This window comes from Salvia miltiorrhiza, chromosome 2 (genome assembly GCF_028751815.1).
Source record: "Salvia miltiorrhiza cultivar Shanhuang (shh) chromosome 2, IMPLAD_Smil_shh, whole genome shotgun sequence".
Taxonomy (NCBI): Eukaryota; Viridiplantae; Streptophyta; class Magnoliopsida; order Lamiales; family Lamiaceae; genus Salvia; species Salvia miltiorrhiza.
The window spans coordinates 66,574,271-66,594,417 of record NC_080388.1 but is presented as its reverse complement, the minus strand read 5'-3'; the positions used below and the strand labels follow the sequence as shown (position 1 = coordinate 66,594,417).

Genomic DNA, 20,147 nt, shown 5'->3' with positions numbered 1-20,147 from the left:
AGCTTTTACAGATGCTTGGATCCCGGGGAATTGTAGTGGTGTGGCATTGGCGAGGCCCCGGGATGATGGAGAAACCAGGGTTTCAAGTTTCATTTCTGAGGAGGGCACTTGGAATCACTTGAAGGTTGAGGCTGCCTTCTACCCCCATGAGGTGGAGGCTATTGAGAGTTTGAACATCCCTGAAAATAATACTTGTGATTCTAGATTCTGGGTGTTTGATGAAAAAGGGAGATATACTGTTAAGACGGGTTATTTAGCAGCCACTGGATTCTATAAGCCGAATCCCAACCTCTCCTCTCGCCCTCGAGACAAATCTTTTTCTTATATCTGGAATGCTAATGTGCCGCCTAAAGTGAAGATTTTTTTATGGAGAGCCATCCACAACTGGATTGCAACGGATGTTAATTTGCGACGTCACCACATCCCTACTCACGGTCTTTGCTCTTGGTGTCATAAAGAGTGGGGCGAAACTGCCCATTGTCTTCTTTTTTGCAGGACCGTCAAAAGTTTGTGGAGCCAAACTCCCTGGTGGAGTTTCATTAAGGAGATGAGATCTCTTCCTTTTGTAGAAGTTTGCAGGAAGTTTTGGGCGAGCTATGATGCGGAGGAGGTGGACCTTTTTGCAATTTGTTTATGGTGGATTTGGAGGAGACTTTGTGATGCCAAGCACGGGAACACCCCCATTGCAGATCCGGATTTCTTCGCAAGCTGTAGCAGGTTTTTGGTTCAATTTCAGGAGACACGTGCTCGTGTTTCGGTGCAGCAACAGATCCTGCCCAAGGAAGGCTCAGTTTCTTGGATTCCTCCGCGGCTTGGTGTTCTTAGAATGGATGTGGATATCTCTATCCACGAGAATGGCCTCCGCACGGGAGCTGGTTTTATCTTTCGAGATCACAGAGGGACTCCTGTCGCAGCGGTGGCACAAAGAATCGGGCAGACCCATACTATTCTCATGGGAGAACTTCACGCGCTGCTGCTAGGTATCGGTTTCAACCTTCAACACGATCTTGGCCCCATGATTGTGTTTTCGGATTCAATCCTTGCAGTGCATGTGGTTAAAGAGGAGAAGACGAGTTTGGATTCTTTGTGTGAAGACATGTTCGAGGTGTTCGCTCATGCAAAGGAGCACTGTGTTGTTGACTTCCGACATGTTCGGAGAGAGGCTAATGGGGCGGCCCATAGCCTTGCGAATTTCGCTTGTTTTACTGATGATGTAACGATTTGGTGGTCAGCTTTCCCGAGCTGGCTTTCAGATATTCTTCATCGGGATTTATCTTAATTTTAGCCCTTGTTTCAAAAAAAAAGATTGAAAAGACAAAAACAAGGAGAGAGAGAGAGAGTCTTATATTTATGAGAGAGAGAGGAGACAGAGATAACTCATTCTAATCGTGTGCCGAAATATTCAGCCTTAAAAATAGCTCATTATCTCTCTCTCTTCATTAAAACTTCTCTTGCATCTCCAGTTCTTGATTCTTTTCCTTTTCTCGGACAAGATTTGTCGGCCTTTTGCAACGTTTAATTCAAGAATGTGCGTTTTTGGAAGTCTAAGTTCAGGCTAAGCATTTCAAGGTAAGATTTTGATAAAGATCACTTTTTTATTTTGGTTTCAAACTTCAGTCTCTTGATATATGCATATGTATCCTCTGCTTACTCTTGCAGCAGAAAACATTCTTAGTGAAATCATTATTTTCATCGAAAAATAAATGGAGGGCTATTCAAGAAAAGATGAAGGGTGTCACCAGTTTCTTGATTTGGTCATGAAAGAGAGAGAATTGCATGCTAGAATCTCAGATGAAAAGCTCCATGGGTTTTCAGAAGAGAAGAAGCTTGAACTAAGGCTTGCTCCACCAGGTGAAGATTGGACGACCAACAACAACAACAACAAAAACAGCAAAAATTCCTCAGGATTTGGACATTTTTCAGACAACCCTTGTGCTCAAAATCCTGTCTTTAAATCTCCATGGCAGCAGCAGCAAGCATCTTCTCATTTTCTCCACCTTCAGTCACAGCCCTGTAGCAATAGAGCAGCACCAGATTTGAAAAATCCAGAAAAGAAGACATTTTCACCTGCAAATCTAGCTGTGCCCAACAACAGTGCTCAGAAAAGGTGATTCAGCTTTACTTGTTGCATAGGAGTATTTTTTTTATATATATTTTTTGTCTGTTGTTTTTAACATTGTTTCATTTCGTGCTTGTGGTCCAGGGTTCTGTTTCACATAGTATAGGTTGTTTCATATCTGTTTTATGTAAGAATCAGCATTTGTGTATTTTTTATGTTTTGTGGTACAGACCTCTGTTGTTTATTGCTTGTCACATGAATCTCTTATCTTGTTTATTACATCTTGTGATCCATTCTTGGAATTTTTAGATTTAGTTGGAAATTAGGCTGTTTGTTTCTATGCATATGCAATTCCATAGTTTTGATAATGCAATTAGGCAAAGTTGAAGATTATTATTACCTATTCTTGAAAATAAACCTTAATCGCTACAAAAAACTATAGGACTGCACCTGCACCAGTGGTGGGATGGCCGCCTATCCGATCTTTTCGAAAGAATCTAGCAAGTGGTGGTTCTTCTAAATTGTCCTCAGAGCTGGGAGATGTGGTTGAGAACAAAAGTGCAAATTCGAAACCTAAAGAAAACTGCGCGAAAACCATGTTTGTGAAGATAAACATGGATGGTATTCCTATAGGAAGGAAAGTGGATCTCAAAGCCTATGATAGCTATGAGAAGCTCTCATTTGCTGTTGATGAGCTCTTTAGAGGCCTTCTTGCCGGTGAGCCTTAGCTATATCAAACTTTTATGAGAATTTTGAAGTTCGACTTGGTCCCCTTTTGGTGTTAATTTGCAGAAACTCATTTTCACATGTTGTTTTCTTGATTGCTTTGTGTAGCTCAAGGTGATGGGGGAGTCGAGAGCGATGGAGGGAAGGTGATCGGGGGCTTGCTCGATGGGAATCGGGAATATACCTTTGTGTATGAGGATAATGAAGGGGACAGGATGCTTGTTGGAGATGTCCCTTGGCAGTAAGCATCTTTATCCCTCTATGGATCTGATTCCTTTGTTTGCTCTTTTGTGATTTATTCATTTCATCTCAGTGTTTTTCACTCCATCAGTATGTTGCATTCGTCATTGCAATGTAACAAGACAAAAATAGTTATCTACCACTTGCATTATATAACTGCTCTTCCTTAACCTCGCTCACTCATCCTTGAATCTTGCAGCATGTTCGTCTCGACTGTCAAGAGGCTGCGTGTCTTGAAAAGCTCAGAACTCCCTACGTTGTCGCGTGAGTTCAGCTCTCTCACTGAGTTCGTGTGATGGCAATCTGGAAAATGATTTGACCCCCGTTTGTGTCTTGCAGGAGGAGGCAAACAGAGGAAACATATGGCGCTGGATGCTTCGCAGAAATGAAGCCAAGAAATTAGGGTATGATTCATATCTGCTATCAAGATCAGACAATGGAGAAAAGGGGCAGTTTGTTTGAATTCCATGCTTGTTTGCAGGGATCAAGTGTACCATAAACTTTGTTTATGTTGTTGAAAATCCTAGCTTTTCTTGAATTTCTGTAGAGAGAGACTGTTGAAGCATATGTAATTGCAATGTTTTCTTGTCCTGATTTTAACTGCAAATTTCTGTATTTACTTGCTGTTTCTGTTTCTTGAATCTTGACGTGATTAAAAAATGAGGGATAAAAAAAAGATGGAAAATTTTTAGCAGTCTCCTTGTTTTATACTCATATTCTTTCAGGTGGAAAATAAAAGGTTACTTCATCCTTTGCCCATATTTTAAATAGGAAATAAGGCAAAAAAAAAAAAAAGAATTATCGCAAATTGGAGTGAAAATGAGAGAAAGATAGTTGTTCGAATATTTTTTTCATTATGTTTCAAGAAAAAAGAAATGATTTATTGAACCCAAAATAAAACAAAAAAAATACTTTATTCTTGTTAGGGCAAAATATTCGTTTATGTTGCATCTTCGAGCGTTTTCCAATGGTCCAATGTTTATAAATTATAAATTCATAGTTATGTCCATATATGATATTCCGACATGAAATTTCACGTGGCACGTCCGAGTGCAATGCGGAAATACTTCATTCTTTTCTAATTAAGCATTTCATTAAGAAATAAAATGTTTCTTTAATAAATGTCTTATTTTAAAATTTTACAGTAGAAAAATAATGAAAACCCTTTCTATTTTAATTCGAATATTATAAAAATGATTAAAGCTAATCAGAGAAAATTTACACACTTTGTTGATACACAATATCTAAAATAACTGAATTTTACGAAAAAGATGAGTACCACGGTGCACTGAAGTACAATGCTCACGTGACATTCGCGAACACTTATTTAGAGACGAAAGGAAGTATTTTCGGCACGGGCCAAAAGTTACAGCGTGCCACGTAAGAATTCGAGTGTGAAAAATATCAGATTATGACATAATTGTGTAAATATTGTAGGTTGAATAATTTGCAATTTATTGGACATTAAAACATTATAGAAAATATATTTATCCTTAACGTGACGAGATTCATGCGAAAAGCATTTGAAATTTAAGACTGCTTTATTTCTCCACGTATTTCTGCAAAAAAATATTAAGTCGAGAGACAAATGGAACAATCCTCATCGCAAGAGAACTAAGAGTTCTCTATCAAAATAGTGCAACGAAAGAAAAGGGAGAAAGCGCGGGACAATTCTCACGACGTGTCTTCGAGATAAAGCGAATGGGAAGCAGCAAGGAGGGCGGCCCCGATGCCGGACCCATCGTTGAAGTGCTCGAACACAATGCTCGATCCGGTAGCATCCCCGAGCAGCTCAAACACCGTGTTCTCCAAGCACTTGCTGTACTCTGAATAGTGCTCATACAAGCCACCATCCATGGCTATCGTAATCTTCTCCCCATGCTCCTTAGCAGTGTCCTTCCCCACTTTCTTCAATATCCCCAAGATGCCCGCCGCTGCCAGGCGGGCCCCACGTGTTGCGATTATGTTGCACAGCTCGATCACCACCCGCCTCTTCTTCAGGGAGGTATGAGATATCTGAGTAAACACAGGGACCAGATAACATTGTCATATGTATAATCATGCTCGCTTATAACACGTTCCAACGACAACGAGCACAGAAAAGCATGGAAACACACTGTACCTCCAGTATACTCTTCAGTTTGTCATCCACCACCTTCAGATCAGACGACGTATCCTGATGCATAGCTGACATCTCAGGAGTCCTGCGTATAGGATCCAAAATCAAGCCTACGTTTTTCAAATTTCGTACCACTAAACACAAATTCTACATAATAAGCCAGCAGAGTAACAGTATCTGGCCACAAAAGAACAACTTTTTTTATTTCATTATAATTTAAGTTTTTGATCCATATATACATAGAAGATGAGCTTTCGTTAGACATTGTACATATACGTCGACTACTTTCTTTGTTTGCAGTTTCAAATGTAAATAGAACACATCAATCATGTAATATGATACTCATGTACCTACCAAATTCAAGTTTTTAGGTCAGAAATACTATGAAATGTCGCATAATAAAGTATGATAGAAAGAAGGGATCAAATCATCGTGTTAAAAACCGAACTGATTATATAAACTTGTTTCTTCATGGAAATACCTCAAAACGAATGGAATCTTCAGTTTGGCCGGAACTTCATCACCAAAAAAGGAAGCTTCTTCAGCCAACCTAAGTAAAACTCGGCGTAAAATTTCTCCCAAGTACATCCCAGAAATTAGCTTCTCAAATATCTGCATGCATAAATTAACACAGCATAACAAATAATGGAGTTATGCAGTCAAATAATCGAATAAGACCTATACGCGTCACTCCTACCTGTTCACCCGGATTCAGGCTTTCAGCATCCATTGCAATGTCGTACTCCGTCAATGGAAGATGTGACGATCTGAAGTTGCCCCACTCCATGTTTATAACCTGAGTTGTGTAAGATTCGAGTCTTGAACAATTCTTTTGACCGATCACATTAATATCTTAAGAGCGGAAGAGAATTTGCTAACCATTTCTCCGGACTTAGGCAAAGGGCCATGCCATTTTGGAATGGCTTGAGCACGTTCGACATATGCAGCATTCGTTCCAGTACCCAATATAACAGCAATAGAAACATCCGGGTCAGCATGTCTTCCTCCTGCTAATGTTCCAATCGTATCATTAACCTGGCATGAACAACACAAACGAAAACATAAGTATCTGAAACGAACATTTGAGGATATATGATACTCAACAGTGATATTCTCTCTACAAACTCCTCCTGGAACCAAAAAAACAAACGCACCAAAGCTGCCACTCGCATATCAACACCCTTTCTTTTCAAGGCTTTTGTTACTTCAGCCACCACGTCTTGGCCGACCTACAATGATCAATGGAAATAACTAATGAACGAACAAAAAGTAAACGCGTAAATGTGCTCGAGATGAAGCAATACCGTGTCATCAATAGAGAATCCTTTCGTCCACCTAATCAGAGTTCCAGAATTTATCGAAGTTTGCATCACCGGGAACGAGAAAGTGAAACCCAATTCCCTCTCCTTCCCAGCAGGTTGTTCGTATATCCGTTCTTCGTCAGCCACAAATTCAGCAAGCTTGTCCGCGATGTAATCAAAAAGTGCCTGAAATAGCGGGTTGGGAATTCAATAATGTCGTTAAAACTGGCCAACAACAGGAACAATAAGTAATTTCTCACATCCGAGCTCCCACTCATCAGAGCTGGGGGGATTGATGCCTCGGCAAATTCCTGATGGACAACGCCGCGTTCTCTGCCTCCTAGTTCAACACGCAATACACGGAAGTTTGTCCCACCGAGATCTAGTGCATAAAAGACTCCTTCCTCATCACTAGTATAGAGAAAAGCGAAGGCACATCACCCACAAACCAAACAAATACAAAACAAACTCAAAAGAAATTTGAATTGATGTTTACAGCTCTTTGCCAAAAGAAGATCTTAGACAAGAATGTCCAATCCTTCATCACCATTTTCATGGAACAAGTACTATAATACATCACTTTCGATCAATACTTTCGAGAGGGTAAGGAATCGTATACCAATGGCTCCTTAACTGGCCATTCCTCGTTGGATAGACTTATTTGTACCAATCTCCCTTAGGATCATTCATGATCAGACTAAACAACCTAGAAAAAGCTAGTTTTTGCTTATAATCTACGCGATAGAGCACATCAATAATCATCTCAACTGCCAAGAATCTCAACTCACAAAGTTTTCACTCAAAACAAACAAGAAAAACAACACAACAGACAAGGTGCTCCACATTCACAAAAAAACAGAATTTACAAATTCTCCATCCGCATCAAGAATTATCGAATTGCCAACAAACTTACAAATTCTCCACTCAAAATAAGCAACAAAAAACATTACTACAAACTCCATCCAAAAACAGTACCCGAATCCATCTACATCAAGACACACATAATAAAGAAAAGATTCAAACTCATTCTCAAACACACACACACGGAAGGAGAGAGAGAGAGAGAGAGAGAGAGAGAGAGAGATTATACCCAGTGGGTAGATTATCAACAAAACTGATGAGCATCTTGAGCTTGCTGCCACCCTCAGATGCCAAACCCGCATGCATTTCCACAGTCATCGCATCTGCAACCTGCTTCAATTTGGCCTCGGGGGTCCCACATTTCTCCTCAAACTCCTTCACCAACGCCCTCGTCCGGGCCCACCTCCCAGAACTCCTCATCCGCTGCCGCACCACCAGTGCCGCCGCGGCCACCACCGCAGCGGTCCCGATCACTGCCACCCCGACCGCCACCTTCCCCATCTTTGATCTCACTCCAACAATAACCGGATTAGGAATAAAGATTAAACGTTTGGAGTAGTTTTGTGGTGCAAGAACCAAGAAATGAAGGAATTAAAGAAATGGTGGAAAAATGAAAAGAGTTGGGAAATAGTCAAATCACGGGAAAATAGAGTAATTGGGTTTTATTCTGGAACGAGAAAGAATGGAAAGAAAGTGTTTATTGTGGATGGTTTGTTGAGTTGAGTGGGTTGGGTTTTCTTTACTTTCAAGTGTCGAGGTGGAAACTCCGCCATTGAAGCTTTGCTCCCTATTTTTGGAGATCTTCACGTTTTTTATTTTTTTCCTTATTTTTGCTGATTTTCTTGCATTTATCAAATTTGATTCCTTATTGTAAAAGGATTTGGAAATTTTGATGTTATCTATATCGTATATTGTTCTTAATTTAAATTGCATGTAAATAGTACACACGAGTATAAAATTAGTCTTCGCAGTATTATTGTAATCTAATCTCTCCCTCTCATCTATCTCGAGATATTTTCTTTTTTATCTTGAAATATTTTTTTATTTACAAAAATTTTACCTTTTATTCATATTTTTATTTTTTTCACTTATACACAAAACACTATTTTCTTAATTCTCGCATCAAATACTCCATCCGTCCCACCGAGCTTTGATCGTATTCCTTTCCGGGCTGTCTTGCCGAGTTTAAATCATTTCCTTTTTTGGCAAAAGTTAGGCAATTTAAAGCATTAATTTACAAAACTAATTGCACCCCTTATTACCTTATCTCTCATACTTTATCATTTTTATATTACACACTTAGCCCACGTTTGGTTGTATGTTTTTAGAGGTTGGAAAGTGAATCAAGTAATTGAATTCATTACTTGTTGTTTGATTTGGTTAATGATTATCTCATTACTCTTACTTGAGGGTAACTCAATCACCCAATTTGTTACCCTTCAAAATAGAGGAGAAACAAAAGAAATGAAATCTTTTACTAATGTTTCATTTTCATTGTTAAATCAAACACTCAAAAAAGTAATGGTTATTGTTACCATTCCACTCATTTATTTGATTCCATTTACTTTCTATTCCTCTATTTGAACCAAACAAGCACTTAAAATACTAATATACAACTTTTTAATTTTCATGCTCAAAAAAATGCGGCGGGACGGAGGGAGTAAAAAGTTTCAAAGAGACGGAGGGAGTAAGTATTTATATCTATCATATTGTCTTAAAGAAAAGCATAATTAAATAGTAACAAAATATGTCGAACAAATTTTATATGCATCTACTTTTGCCTTGCTTTGTCCTCTTTATTTTATTCACAATTTTTTTATGTTTGTTTTTTAAAATAAATGGTAGTGCAAATTGTTTATTTAATTTCTAGATATTTTATTAAGTATTTTCCCAAACTTTCAGAAGAATTACAGTTTATTTTAGGTCACGAAACCTTAAATTTTCCATTTTCTGATTTTTATAATTCTAATATTTTTTTTTAGAATTACAAGAGTTATCTATTACTGTATAATTAAATAAATTATCCGTACACAGACGAGATTTTTACACCACACAAAGATAGAAAATTACTGATAATTGTTCTAAAAGTTTCCTGATACTCCCTCGGTCCCACTCTAATATTTTCGTTTTTTCGGGGGGGGGGGGCGTCCCATTAAAATGAGCTTATTTTTCATTTTAAATAAAAAAATGTATTTAATTGGTGTGGATCATACCGTTTTCCTTCCAAACAATAAATTTCTTAATCTTTCTACTTAAAAGAGAATGAATCTATTAGAATGGAACGGACTACGAAAAGAGCATTTTTTTATAAAAATATTGCTTAATAAGTATATTTTATTAATACGAAATTAATTGTACTATTCATTAACATATTAGTAGTGATATAATTACACGTGACATCATTATCTATCATGCACATGAATTCCGTGCAGTGTGAATAGATAATAGATAACATATTAAAAGAGAATACTCCTGTAAATGAACACGCAAATTATATTCTCTCAATCCTAATAATAATGTCTCAAAAAAATACAACACGCAAATTAAGAAAATATAAATAAAATTAAATAAATGAAGAGATAGATAAATAGTAAAAAAGAAAGAAATGTAAAGTAAATGAAAAGAAAGGTAGAGAAATTAGATAAAGTGAATTATTTTCTTTTTGGATTGAAACATTATAATTGAGACTCTCAAAAGAGAAGTTTAGGACATTATTATTGGAACGGATGAGTACCATTTAGTCTATTAATTTACATATATAAATATAAAAATAATTTTATTTGGACAAAATTTATCTGATTAAAAAAATTATTTATTTAAAATCTTTCATTCAAATCTACAAAAAAAAAATAGTTAGTTTTATTATTTTCTTCACACTGTCGTTTTTTCCTGTAATTTTTAATAATAATTATTATTAACTTTTTATAATTTTGTACTTAAAAAAATAAAAAATTATTAAAATATACAAAAAAAGAAACTACAATATAGAGAAAATTAAAAAATAAATTAATTCTTTTTTATTTTGAACATTTTTTTTAAATACTACTAATTTTTTTTTTAATATTTAACCATTTATTATTTGGATATATTTTGTTTAAATAGCATGATTATAAATAGTATAATTATTGACCTCATTTAATACGAGCGACTAACCGTTGACCTTGGAAAGCAAGAAAAGTTTGATTACACAACTGCAATGCTTTACGAAAAGCTTAATCAACTGCACAAATTTGTTTCAGATCTGAAAATAGATTTGTCATACCGAAAATTAGGATGTCAATAGGGAACGTCGGTGACTATCCATATTCATACACACGAATTAAATAGATAGTGATTTTTAACCACAAAAGTATCCATGGATATTAAATGGTATCTAAATCAGTCATTCGCGGATACCCGCTACATATCGGGTATCCGCGAACCCGTTATCCGACGGGTATCTGTCACTCGCTATCCGTCGGATACCCGCGAAATAGAATTTAAATATAAATTTATAACAAATTTAATACAAAAAAAAAAAATCAACACAAATAACATAGTTCAAATATATTTTAAATATATTTTGTGGGTATTTCACGGATATATGACGAGTAATTGACGGGTATTTTTCGTGGGTAATCGAGTTTCACGGGTATGGATAGTAAGTATCCAAACTCATGCTGAAATGGAAATTTTATTAAAAAGAAAAGGAAAAAAGAGAGACCATATACATAAGGAAACAAGCAAAATAACCCGCAAGAAACCCCGGGTAACCAAAAAAGAAACCAAGACTAAGAGAATATTTTAAGCGGGTCGCCCTCGTCTAAAACATCGTCCTCTTCATCGTCCAACCAATCGCCCTATTTTTTCTTCATTTTTGAAGAGGCCACAACCGACATAGCATGGGCTGCATCGGTAGAGTTAGAGGAGTTGATCACAAAGTTTTGCAGTATCTGTCCTCCAGACTGAGCAAACTTCACTTTATTCAGGAACTCCACAGGCGAAGAAGTGTCAAGACCAGGGCCATGCAAATCATCACTGCGTGCTGAATTTTGGAAATCCGAAGACATGCCATTGATTATGAAACGACGGAGCCTGTGCTTGATAGAAGAATCAGAAACTCTCCCCTTCTTGGTGATAGCCCCTTTCGGACGCCCTCGTGTACGAGAAATGGGTCCTGTCGTCCCAGTCAAAGTTAGCACAGCGTTGTTGTCAGTCATAACAGCAAGCGGCTGAACAACCAGAGGTGCAGAAGTCCTCTTGTGTTCCTGCTCAACAATCTCAATTTGGCTCTTTTCGTCATCTGAACCAGACTGTTCTATATCCTTTCTACCCTGACTGTCCTGAGGGATGCAAGCATCTGAAGCTCGGCCTCCATCAGAAGGCGGCTTGTCCATGTTATCATCACCATCAAGAGAAACCAACACCGCAAAGGGATTGGATGAGGTAGGATCTGAAGACTGTCCAATCTCAGCTAAAGCTTGTGCAGCCCTTGCTGGAGATTCCTGATTTCCGGTGTAGGGACGAGGATCAACCCTATGGTCATCCACCTTGTAGTGAACACGTTCCCGGCCCTGATGTTCCGAAAAGCCCATCGTGGTCGTTTTACTCTTTCTGCATTGGTTAGCAGTATGTCCCACAACATTGCAAACGGAGCAGTAAAAAGGCAAATTCTCATATCGAAACTTGACAGTAAAGTCAGTGTCGCCACACTTAATATCTAAAGCCTCGGGAATATCAGCCGAAACATCTAACTCAACAAGAAGTCTAGCAAAGTGACCCACATGAGCCTGTGCAGACTGACCATCAATCAAGATAGGCATTCCCACTTCTCGTGCGACCCCGGAAAGAACCTCTGGGTGCCAATATTCATGCGGCAAGTTAAATATTCTAATCCATACCTGAACAAGGGTAGAAGGCGTTTTGTAGGGATCAAAATTCGGCACCCAAGCCTGGAGATGTAGTATACCTGAGCGTAGACGCCAAGTCGTTTTAGTGAAAGCCGCTGCCTTATCCTCGTCGGTTGTGAAATTAAAAGTGAAGAAACCTTTTCCGAGAGGATGAATTGACCAACCGGCAGACGGTTTCCAAAGCTGCTGAAGTTCCTCCCAAAGATCCGCTGCAAACCGAGGTGAATCACCTTTGCGGAGGATCAGTCGGCCGTGAACCGCATGGGCGAAACGCCGGACTTGTCGTTGGTGGAAAGAAGGGTCCAAAACAAGGTAACGCTTGAGATCCACCAACTCCGGCCGGAGGATTGAATAGTCATGAGCGGGGACGTCCCTAGGTTTGGAAACTTGCTTGGTCGGACTGCCATCCCTAGCCTTCAGCTTATCTGCAAAAGAGGCATTCGGCTGAGGAGGAGGCGACACCTTCGGACCAGACGGGGGGGCCATCGAAGGGTTCGGAAGAGCAGCAACACCCGAACTTCGATCCAGAGGAGCGGTCTTGGAGTTCTCTCCTACAACGAAGGATGAACGAGGAGTATTTGGGAGAAAATTTGTAGAGACGACCGGCAGGTTGAGCGCACCTCTGTCGCCCGGTGAACTGAGACCACCGGAAGCCAAAGATGGCGGCGGGAACCAACCAACGCTAGAGGGGCCATTGCCGCCGTTTGACGCCATCGGAATCAGCGGCGTGAGGTCCATAATTCGGCTCCTCCGCCAAGGCTCGCAGCCACCACTATGTGAATCTACCTGCCGTCGCCGCCGCCTCCGTCTCAGTCGCGAATCGGTCCAGATTCCGCCGTTAGAAGAGGGCAGATCGGGCGAAGAGCTCGCGAGGAAGAGGTGGAGCACGCGAGGAAGAAGCTCGCAGCAGCTGCTGCTGCGCCGCTGTGAAGAGTGCACAGCAGCAACGGCCAGGCTGCGGTTCTTCAGCGGACGAGCAGCAGATGCGGCGGCGCGGCTGGCGTCGCTGCTGTCAATCCGCGGCGAGGTTGCTCCGAGCGCGGATGGCGGGCTGACGGGTAGTCAACGCCGGGCTTGTGCTGATTGCTTCGGTTGATAGAGAGAGAGAGAGAGTTGAGGCAGAGGTGTTGCTGTCACGGCGGCAACAATTCTCGCCGTTAGAAGAGAGAGGGACGACGGTGGTGGAGGCTGCCGCCTGTTGCGAGATCGGGTCAAAATTGGAACAGGAGAAATCGCCCCCGTAAGTATCCAAACTCATATCCACGAATTAAATGGATAGTAACTTGCAACCACGAAACTATTCGTGGATATCAAATGCCTCTCAAACTCATCCTAATAGGTTCGGATTTTCGCGGATATCCGTTACCCGCGGGTAAATTGCCATCCCTGCCGAAAATTGATCTGATCCGAAATTACCTACCTCGGGTCACCCGTTTGACCCGATCCACCGATAGAGTCTTCCGTCACGTACGGCTACGGTCCAGATCTTGCTTCCCATCCTAATTTTAAAAGTTACTAATATTCAAGTAATAATGTATAGATAGTGGATGATTATTTTTTTATTTTCTAAGATGAGGGTAATTTGCGTACGAAAAATTAATTGTACATTAAATAAAAAGACGGTGCTTAATATAATAATTAGTAATAGGGAAAATTATAAATTGATTATTACCTCAATTTTAATAAATTATAATTAATATTTAGAAATTCTAAATGCAAGTAAAATTAGTCATACTAATAAGAATGGAAAGATATGCACCAATCGTTTTAATTAGTAGCATCAATCAATAGTACCCAATACGTTCGGTATAAATGATAACTAATTGTACGAGTCGTGGCACACAATGACCTAATACGAATAGTCCTAATTCGTATCGAGTGTATTATAATGTTGCGCGCTATGATTAATATGAGTTCGTATTAGGTTAATCATATATTAATATTTTATCTATAAATGAACGAAGTTAAAGTAAGGCATTTTAAATCTCTTTATGTCAAAATTAACTAAACATTATTAAAATTAACTTAGTGGTCAACATTTGATTTCCACCATCGAGTTGTATATTTTACACTATCTATACTATATTAAAAAGTCGAGATTTTAATTTGAAATCAATTTTAAATTAATTTTAAAAATTGAATGATAATTTTGTAGTTATAATAAAATTGAAGGTTTGTTTGTAAATATATTTTTTTCTTTTCATTTATCTTCTTATTTTTTATTTAAAATTGTAAAATTCGACTAATTATAAAATATTTAATATGCATATCAAATTAAAGATCACGATAAGAGCTTATTTGATATATTTTATGTAAATATTTGATTTAAATTGTTAAAATTTATATTAATTTAAAGATTATTTTTAAAAAAATCTCTCTCATCTCTCATCTTTTTTTGAATAAGCATATTTTTTAATGTTATATTTTAGTTTATTTTTTAACTTTTTATTTTGTCTTTTCATAATATCAATTTTTATTATTGTGAATCATTCTTTATTTTATTTTTTCAATATTCAGTTAAAAATAAATTTTCTATTTTATTTATAAATATGATCATTGAGTTGGTATCAATTTTTATATAAATAAAAAGTTAAAAAATATTTCTCATATATTATACGAGGTGCAAATACTAATTAGCCCTTAATTAAATCGTAATAACTTGCAAATTTATAAAAGATGTAACAAATTTAATAGACAAAAATTAATTTGGGCTACATATCAATAATACTCACGACATAAATTCACGAGTATACCATATTGTTGCTCTTACTTTCAATATCTTATATTTCTAGATAATAAGGGTGAGCATTCGGTTTTTGGTTCAATTTTTTTATTAATATAATCAAATTAAATCAAATTTATATTCGATTTTTTTTAAATCGAATAAAATTAACCGAATAAACCTAATGGAATTAACATAAATTTTTAAAATTAAGACTGAACCAAACCTATAAACCAAAATAAACCGAAAAAAAAAAAACAAATTTGAAAAAATAAAACCGAACAAACCGAAAAACATACATAAAAATAAAAAACAAAATTATATTATACTATTTTTTATCATTATCCATCATTCATTTCAAGAACATACAATGCAAATTTTACTTTTAGGATTAGAACTTAGAAAATTATTATTAAAATATTATATATATATATATATATATACATATATTATTACATAAATATAATTTAGTTTTTGATTATCAGTTTTGTTCGGTTTAAAATTCAAATTGAACCAAACCAAAAAATTAATTTTTTGTGAAAAATACAACAAAAGCGAATCGGAAAACTGAAAAATCGAACCATATTTTAAAATTTCAATTTAAATCGATTCAGTTTCAAATTTTTTGTTCACCTCTATTTCTAAATGGCTTTGAAGTAAGCATCATTAGATATCAGCCCATTGGGCTCGAATAAAATGGGCCATAATCTGTAAGACCATCTTCAAAGGTACGGTAAAACTCATTTTGCAGTACAAAATGAGCTCTAGCGGTGCTGCAAACTTAAATTCAAAATGAGTTTGGGGTCAGAGTTTGAACAATGCAACACTATATTTATGTTTACATTGTTCATCACACTAAATTACTTTTTTACTTTTTACAAATTACAAACTAACTCCTATTCTTAGTAGATATTGAGAAGATGATACGATTATATCAATGGTGGAGCTTTTCGAGCAAACTCCAGAAATTAAGAGAGAAGAGAGATATTTTATAAATATTAACCAAAACATTCATTCCATAATCAATAAGATTAAAGATTACATTATTTATATCTAATAATGAAAACCTAATGAGCTAATGGATTGGAGCATAATAGGGTCAAGTTAGAGATGGGCTGAACGTATCATTTTTTACAGCTTCACCTTGAGGACAAGGTGATTGTGAAGGAGTGGGGAATGATATGTTCAGCCCATCTCTAGCTTGACCCTATTATGCTCTAGCTCATTAGTCCATTAGGTTTTTATTATTAGATATAAATAATGTAATCTTTAAGCTTATTGATTATGGAATGAATATTTTGGTTGATGTTTATCAAATATCTCTCTTCTCTCTTGATTTCTGGAGTTTGAGCTTGCTCGAAAAGCTCCACTATTGATATAATCGTATCAGAAGACGTCAATTGAAAAAGAAAAATTATACAAAAGAAGAAAGATAAGAAGCAGAGGAGAAGAAGAGAAATAGACGTTGGTTGAAGAAGAAGAGCATACGGCTGCTTGAAGAAGTAACATTAGGGCCCCTTTTATAGTTAGAATTTTTTATTTATTGTTTTGGACTCTGCATTATAGCTCCCTAGAAATTGGGCTCAATTGTTGGATTGAATATGGATTCATTAGTCATTTAGAAGTTGAAATGGAATACATTATTTAGGTGTTCGAAACTAGTTTAATTATTTTGTTAATTTAGGCTTTTAATTTTGTTAATTTGGAGTTTAATTTATAATAATAAAATAGATTAATTTTTAATTACATGTTATATTAAAATATATATATAATAGAAAAATAATTAAAACAATATTAATAATATAAATAGTGATGAGTTATCATCTAACAAATTTATAAATGTTGGGGAAAAATAGAGTTTTAACTTGAGTATGGATGATCAACAGCTAATCGGAAGCGATTAAGAACTTAAAGTGCATGAAAATAAGAACACATTGCAGAAATCTTTCTCTCCAAGTAAAAATTGTATATTGTCTGATCCCTCAACAATGAGTACAATGCGTTATTTGTATGACAGATACAAATGGTACAATGGTAATTTTATGAATATTCACGTACATTGCATGACATCTAACTAACTACATTATTCATGAGGCACTAATAAAAATCGATTGGTCAACTTTTGTCGGGTGTCGTTATCTTTGCCACGATCTATGGTTGGCGCGATCTAGCTCTTGACCTCCACATTAGGTCTTCATCTTTATACAAATGGTCAGTCATCGCCGGTATTTCCTCGTTACAATGTCCATGTTTCCGGCGTGGATTTTCTTCTTTGCTAGAGTTAGCTAGCGCAGATTTCTTCCTTTGATAGAATCGGCTAGCAAGAGCTTTTTTCATTGCTAGAAGTGAGCTAGCGTGGGTGTTTTCCAATGCTGGAGTTTAGCTAGCGTGGACGTTTTCACCCTTGCTAGAGTCAGCCAACATTGGGTATTTTCACCCTTGTTAGAGTCAGTCGGTGTTGGCTTTTTCCTTTGCTAGAGATAAGTTAGTGTTGGCTTTTTTCCCTTGCTACAGATAAGTTAGCGTTGGGTATTTTCACCCTTGCTAGAGTCAGCGAGTGTTGGCTTTTTCCTTTACTAGAGATAAGCTAGCCTAGGCTTTTTTCCCTTGCTAAAACTTATGTATATACAAGAAAGAATATAATTAATTATCCTCTATTTCGATTATTATCAGTGTGGTGTATATTTCTCTCCTCATCAAATAGCACACGACATAAAAACAACATAATTCGAAAATCAAGCACACTCAAACAAATAAATTATACAAGATACAAAATTACGTACTCTAATAGTTCTAATCTAATAATATGGTAAATCGAAATCAGATCCTCCAATATTATTGAAATATAAAGCATATGTTCCATCTCCAAAAGGATTTGATTGGCCTTGTTATTGAGCTCTTTTATGTTAAATGTGTCTTCTTTCGGCTTCAGTAAATATACGAACGTGTGAATCTTGTATGAAGGTCAAGTTTATGTATAGAATTTTATTCCTTCATTTCCTCAAGCGCATATTATCTAATTCCCAAATGCCATATCAAATTATACTCATGAAATGTTAAACATTCAAATTTTTAATTATCGTTATGATTGCGATCAATGTTTTAATTATTACTACCAGCCTAACTCTGGCATTCATAATTATTTCAATCCCTCTCAATTTCCAAGTCATTCAAATTTCAAAACTTGAAATATTTCAGTCTTCCTTACATTTTATTTTATTTTATTTTTCGTAACGTGTCACATCATTGACTATCCTTGTCTCACTCTTATCATGACTAGTTCATTGATTTTGCCTGCAAGAAATTCAATTCCTCCACTAAAATTACAGGGGAAAAAATCAGGATACTTTCAAGATAATGAGATTTTATTTTCCGCAAAAATTCGCTCTTTTATTTAAAACTAGTACCCTCTTGTTGGTGAGCGATTGAACGACGATGAGCAATTACGGAATTTGGAATAGAGAAGAGAATCGATGAATAGGGTTTCAAATATTGGGAAGTTTTCATTAAAATTGTGGGAGGTTAATAATAGTTTGAGAGAATGTGGGAGTGATAAAATCTGATGCTAAAATTTTACCGTTAGAATTGGTGTTTTATATAATATATAGACTAGCACAAAGGACTTGTCGCGTAGGGGGTCGAAGCCGAGACGAAGCAGCGACCTGGGGCGATGGTGGAATATGTATGGCGCGTCCGGCGGACGGGCCTAATAAAAAAAAATGAAAATCGATTTTATTTTAGATTTTTTGACCGTTTCAAATTTTTATTTTTATTTAGTTTTTTAAATCTGACCGTTGCATTCTCAACGGTAGTTTAGGTTTTCAATTTTTTTTTTAACTTTTCATATTATCTATATATACTCCATTTCATCTCCATTCAATTTCGCGAATTTGTGGCACGACAAGCATCCTTGCGAGACGCGCAGATGCATGCTCGCCTCACTTTGGACTTGAAGGAGCACATTTGGATCTCGTTTTGGTCTGATTGAGCCATAGAAAATTATTGTATTTTTTTTATTACCGTATTTTAAATAAGTCTTTAATATTATTTAATTATTGTAATGTTGAATTTTGATTTTAATCAAAATTTGAAATTTTAAAATTAATATGTAGAATTGGAGATTTTGTGAAAATAAAGATTTAAGATATAGCCTAAGATACAAGGCTATAGAGGGCTGTCTCTTAAGTGGGAACCACCACCTAAGACACAGCCTAAGACGCTTGTATTGGAGATGCTCTTACAGACAAATCTATTTTAAAACAAAAGATACCTTTTAAATAGGTATTGTTAACTTAACACATTAATGTGCATATTGATTTAACGTCTTATTTAGTTAAATACTATATTGATAGAATAGAATAAAATAAATATTTATTTTAAAATATAAATTATGAATCATTTTTTAACTTTTAAATTGTAAAAATTTATTAAATTTATAGCCTAACCCTATCCTATATTGATTTTCATCATAGTAGTTCCTATTTTGATTTTCATAGTAGTTAAATATATTGAATTTATTGAATATATAGTTAACTCATCATTTTATTAAATAAATTTTTCATAGTAGTTCTTATTTTGCAATGAAACCCTATCATATATTCATTTTCACATATACATACAAAAAATGTCCTTATATATGCAAATAGTGAAGGCTCCTACACGATTTTGACATAATTGTTATTAAAGAGAGATTGTGAAATTCATTATACATGCACAAAAATTTGGGTACAATCGGATTGATCTGCATTCAGACCCTAACCTGCATCTTGATCTGAATCCACATCGTGATCCAAATTGTGTAAATGACACTATTTAGTTATACAAATGACACTGCCTATAATCGACACCAATAAATGATACTGTAACATTTTAAAATGTTATAGTGTCATTTTCAATCTTATAGTGTCAATTACGGGAAGTCTAATTTATACGCAATATTATTTGTATAGCATAATAGTGTCAATTACAGACAGTGTCATTTGTATAATCGAATAGTGTCATTTACACAATTTGAGTCAGGATGCAGATTAAGATAAAGATGCGGGTCAGAATTTGAACCCGGTTGTATGGTACACCCAATTGTACTCAAGACCACCTCTTATATATGATACTCCTTCCGTCCCATTAAAAGCGATCACATTCTTTTTAACACAGAGATTAAGAAAGGGAGAGTTATGCTTTAATTAAGTGTGATATCCTACTATTTGACTTTTTGTGAAGCTTAATTAAT

The 20,147-nt window shown here is 36.1% G+C and overlaps 2 protein-coding genes across 3 annotated transcripts; one reads left to right on the top strand and one right to left on the bottom strand.

Moving 5' to 3' along the window:
* The first annotated feature begins 1,301 nt into the window (after positions 1–1,301).
* On the top strand, positions 1,302–3,640 carry LOC131013182 (auxin-responsive protein IAA18-like). Of its 2 annotated transcripts, none has more exons than XM_057941235.1 (6): positions 1,302–1,569; positions 1,660–2,107; positions 2,502–2,776; positions 2,894–3,026; positions 3,225–3,289; positions 3,365–3,640. In XM_057941235.1, the coding sequence occupies exons 2-6, from the start codon at positions 1,704–1,706 to the stop codon at positions 3,412–3,414; spliced, it is 927 nt and encodes a 308-aa protein (XP_057797218.1). In that variant the 5' UTR covers positions 1,302–1,569; positions 1,660–1,703; the 3' UTR covers positions 3,415–3,640. The 2 variants fall into 2 exon arrangements, with proteins under 2 accessions (XP_057797218.1, XP_057797219.1); XM_057941236.1 differs by having other exon boundaries at positions 1,303–1,569; positions 1,663–2,107.
* A 907-nt stretch (positions 3,641–4,547) lies between these two features.
* Positions 4,548–8,198, bottom strand: LOC131013177 (hexokinase-2). Its single transcript, XM_057941228.1, has 9 exons — positions 7,536–8,198; positions 6,706–6,856; positions 6,449–6,631; positions 6,299–6,373; positions 6,024–6,179; positions 5,842–5,940; positions 5,626–5,756; positions 5,148–5,229; positions 4,548–5,041 (listed from the first exon to the last, which is right to left on the bottom strand). Exons 1-9 carry the CDS (start codon positions 7,805–7,807, stop codon positions 4,700–4,702), a joined length of 1,491 nt encoding a protein of 496 aa, XP_057797211.1. The 5' UTR covers positions 7,808–8,198; the 3' UTR covers positions 4,548–4,699.
* Positions 8,199–20,147: the final 11,949 nt, after the last annotated feature.

What these genes read in the sequence shown, in the direction of transcription:
- LOC131013177 (XM_057941228.1), bottom strand. Translation starts at nt 7,807, where the DNA reads ATGGGGAAGGTGGCGGTCGGGGTGGCAGTGATCGGGACCGCTGCGGTG. An exon ending in GCCTGAATCCGGGTGAACAG is followed by an intron (nt 5,757 to 5,841) that starts GTAGGAGTGACG and finishes TTATGCATGCAG; the next exon opens with ATATTTGAGAAGCTAATTTC. An exon ending in AAGATTCCATTCGTTTTGAG is followed by an intron (nt 5,230 to 5,625) that starts GTATTTCCATGA and finishes TCCTATACGCAG; the next exon opens with GACTCCTGAGATGTCAGCTA.
- LOC131013182 (XM_057941235.1), top strand. Translation starts at nt 1,704, where the DNA reads ATGGAGGGCTATTCAAGAAAAGATGAAGGGTGTCACCAGTTTCTTGAT. An exon ending in CTTTAGAGGCCTTCTTGCCG is followed by an intron (nt 2,777 to 2,893) that starts GTGAGCCTTAGC and finishes TGCTTTGTGTAG; the next exon opens with CTCAAGGTGATGGGGGAGTC. An exon ending in GTTGGAGATGTCCCTTGGCA is followed by an intron (nt 3,027 to 3,224) that starts GTAAGCATCTTT and finishes TGAATCTTGCAG; the next exon opens with CATGTTCGTCTCGACTGTCA.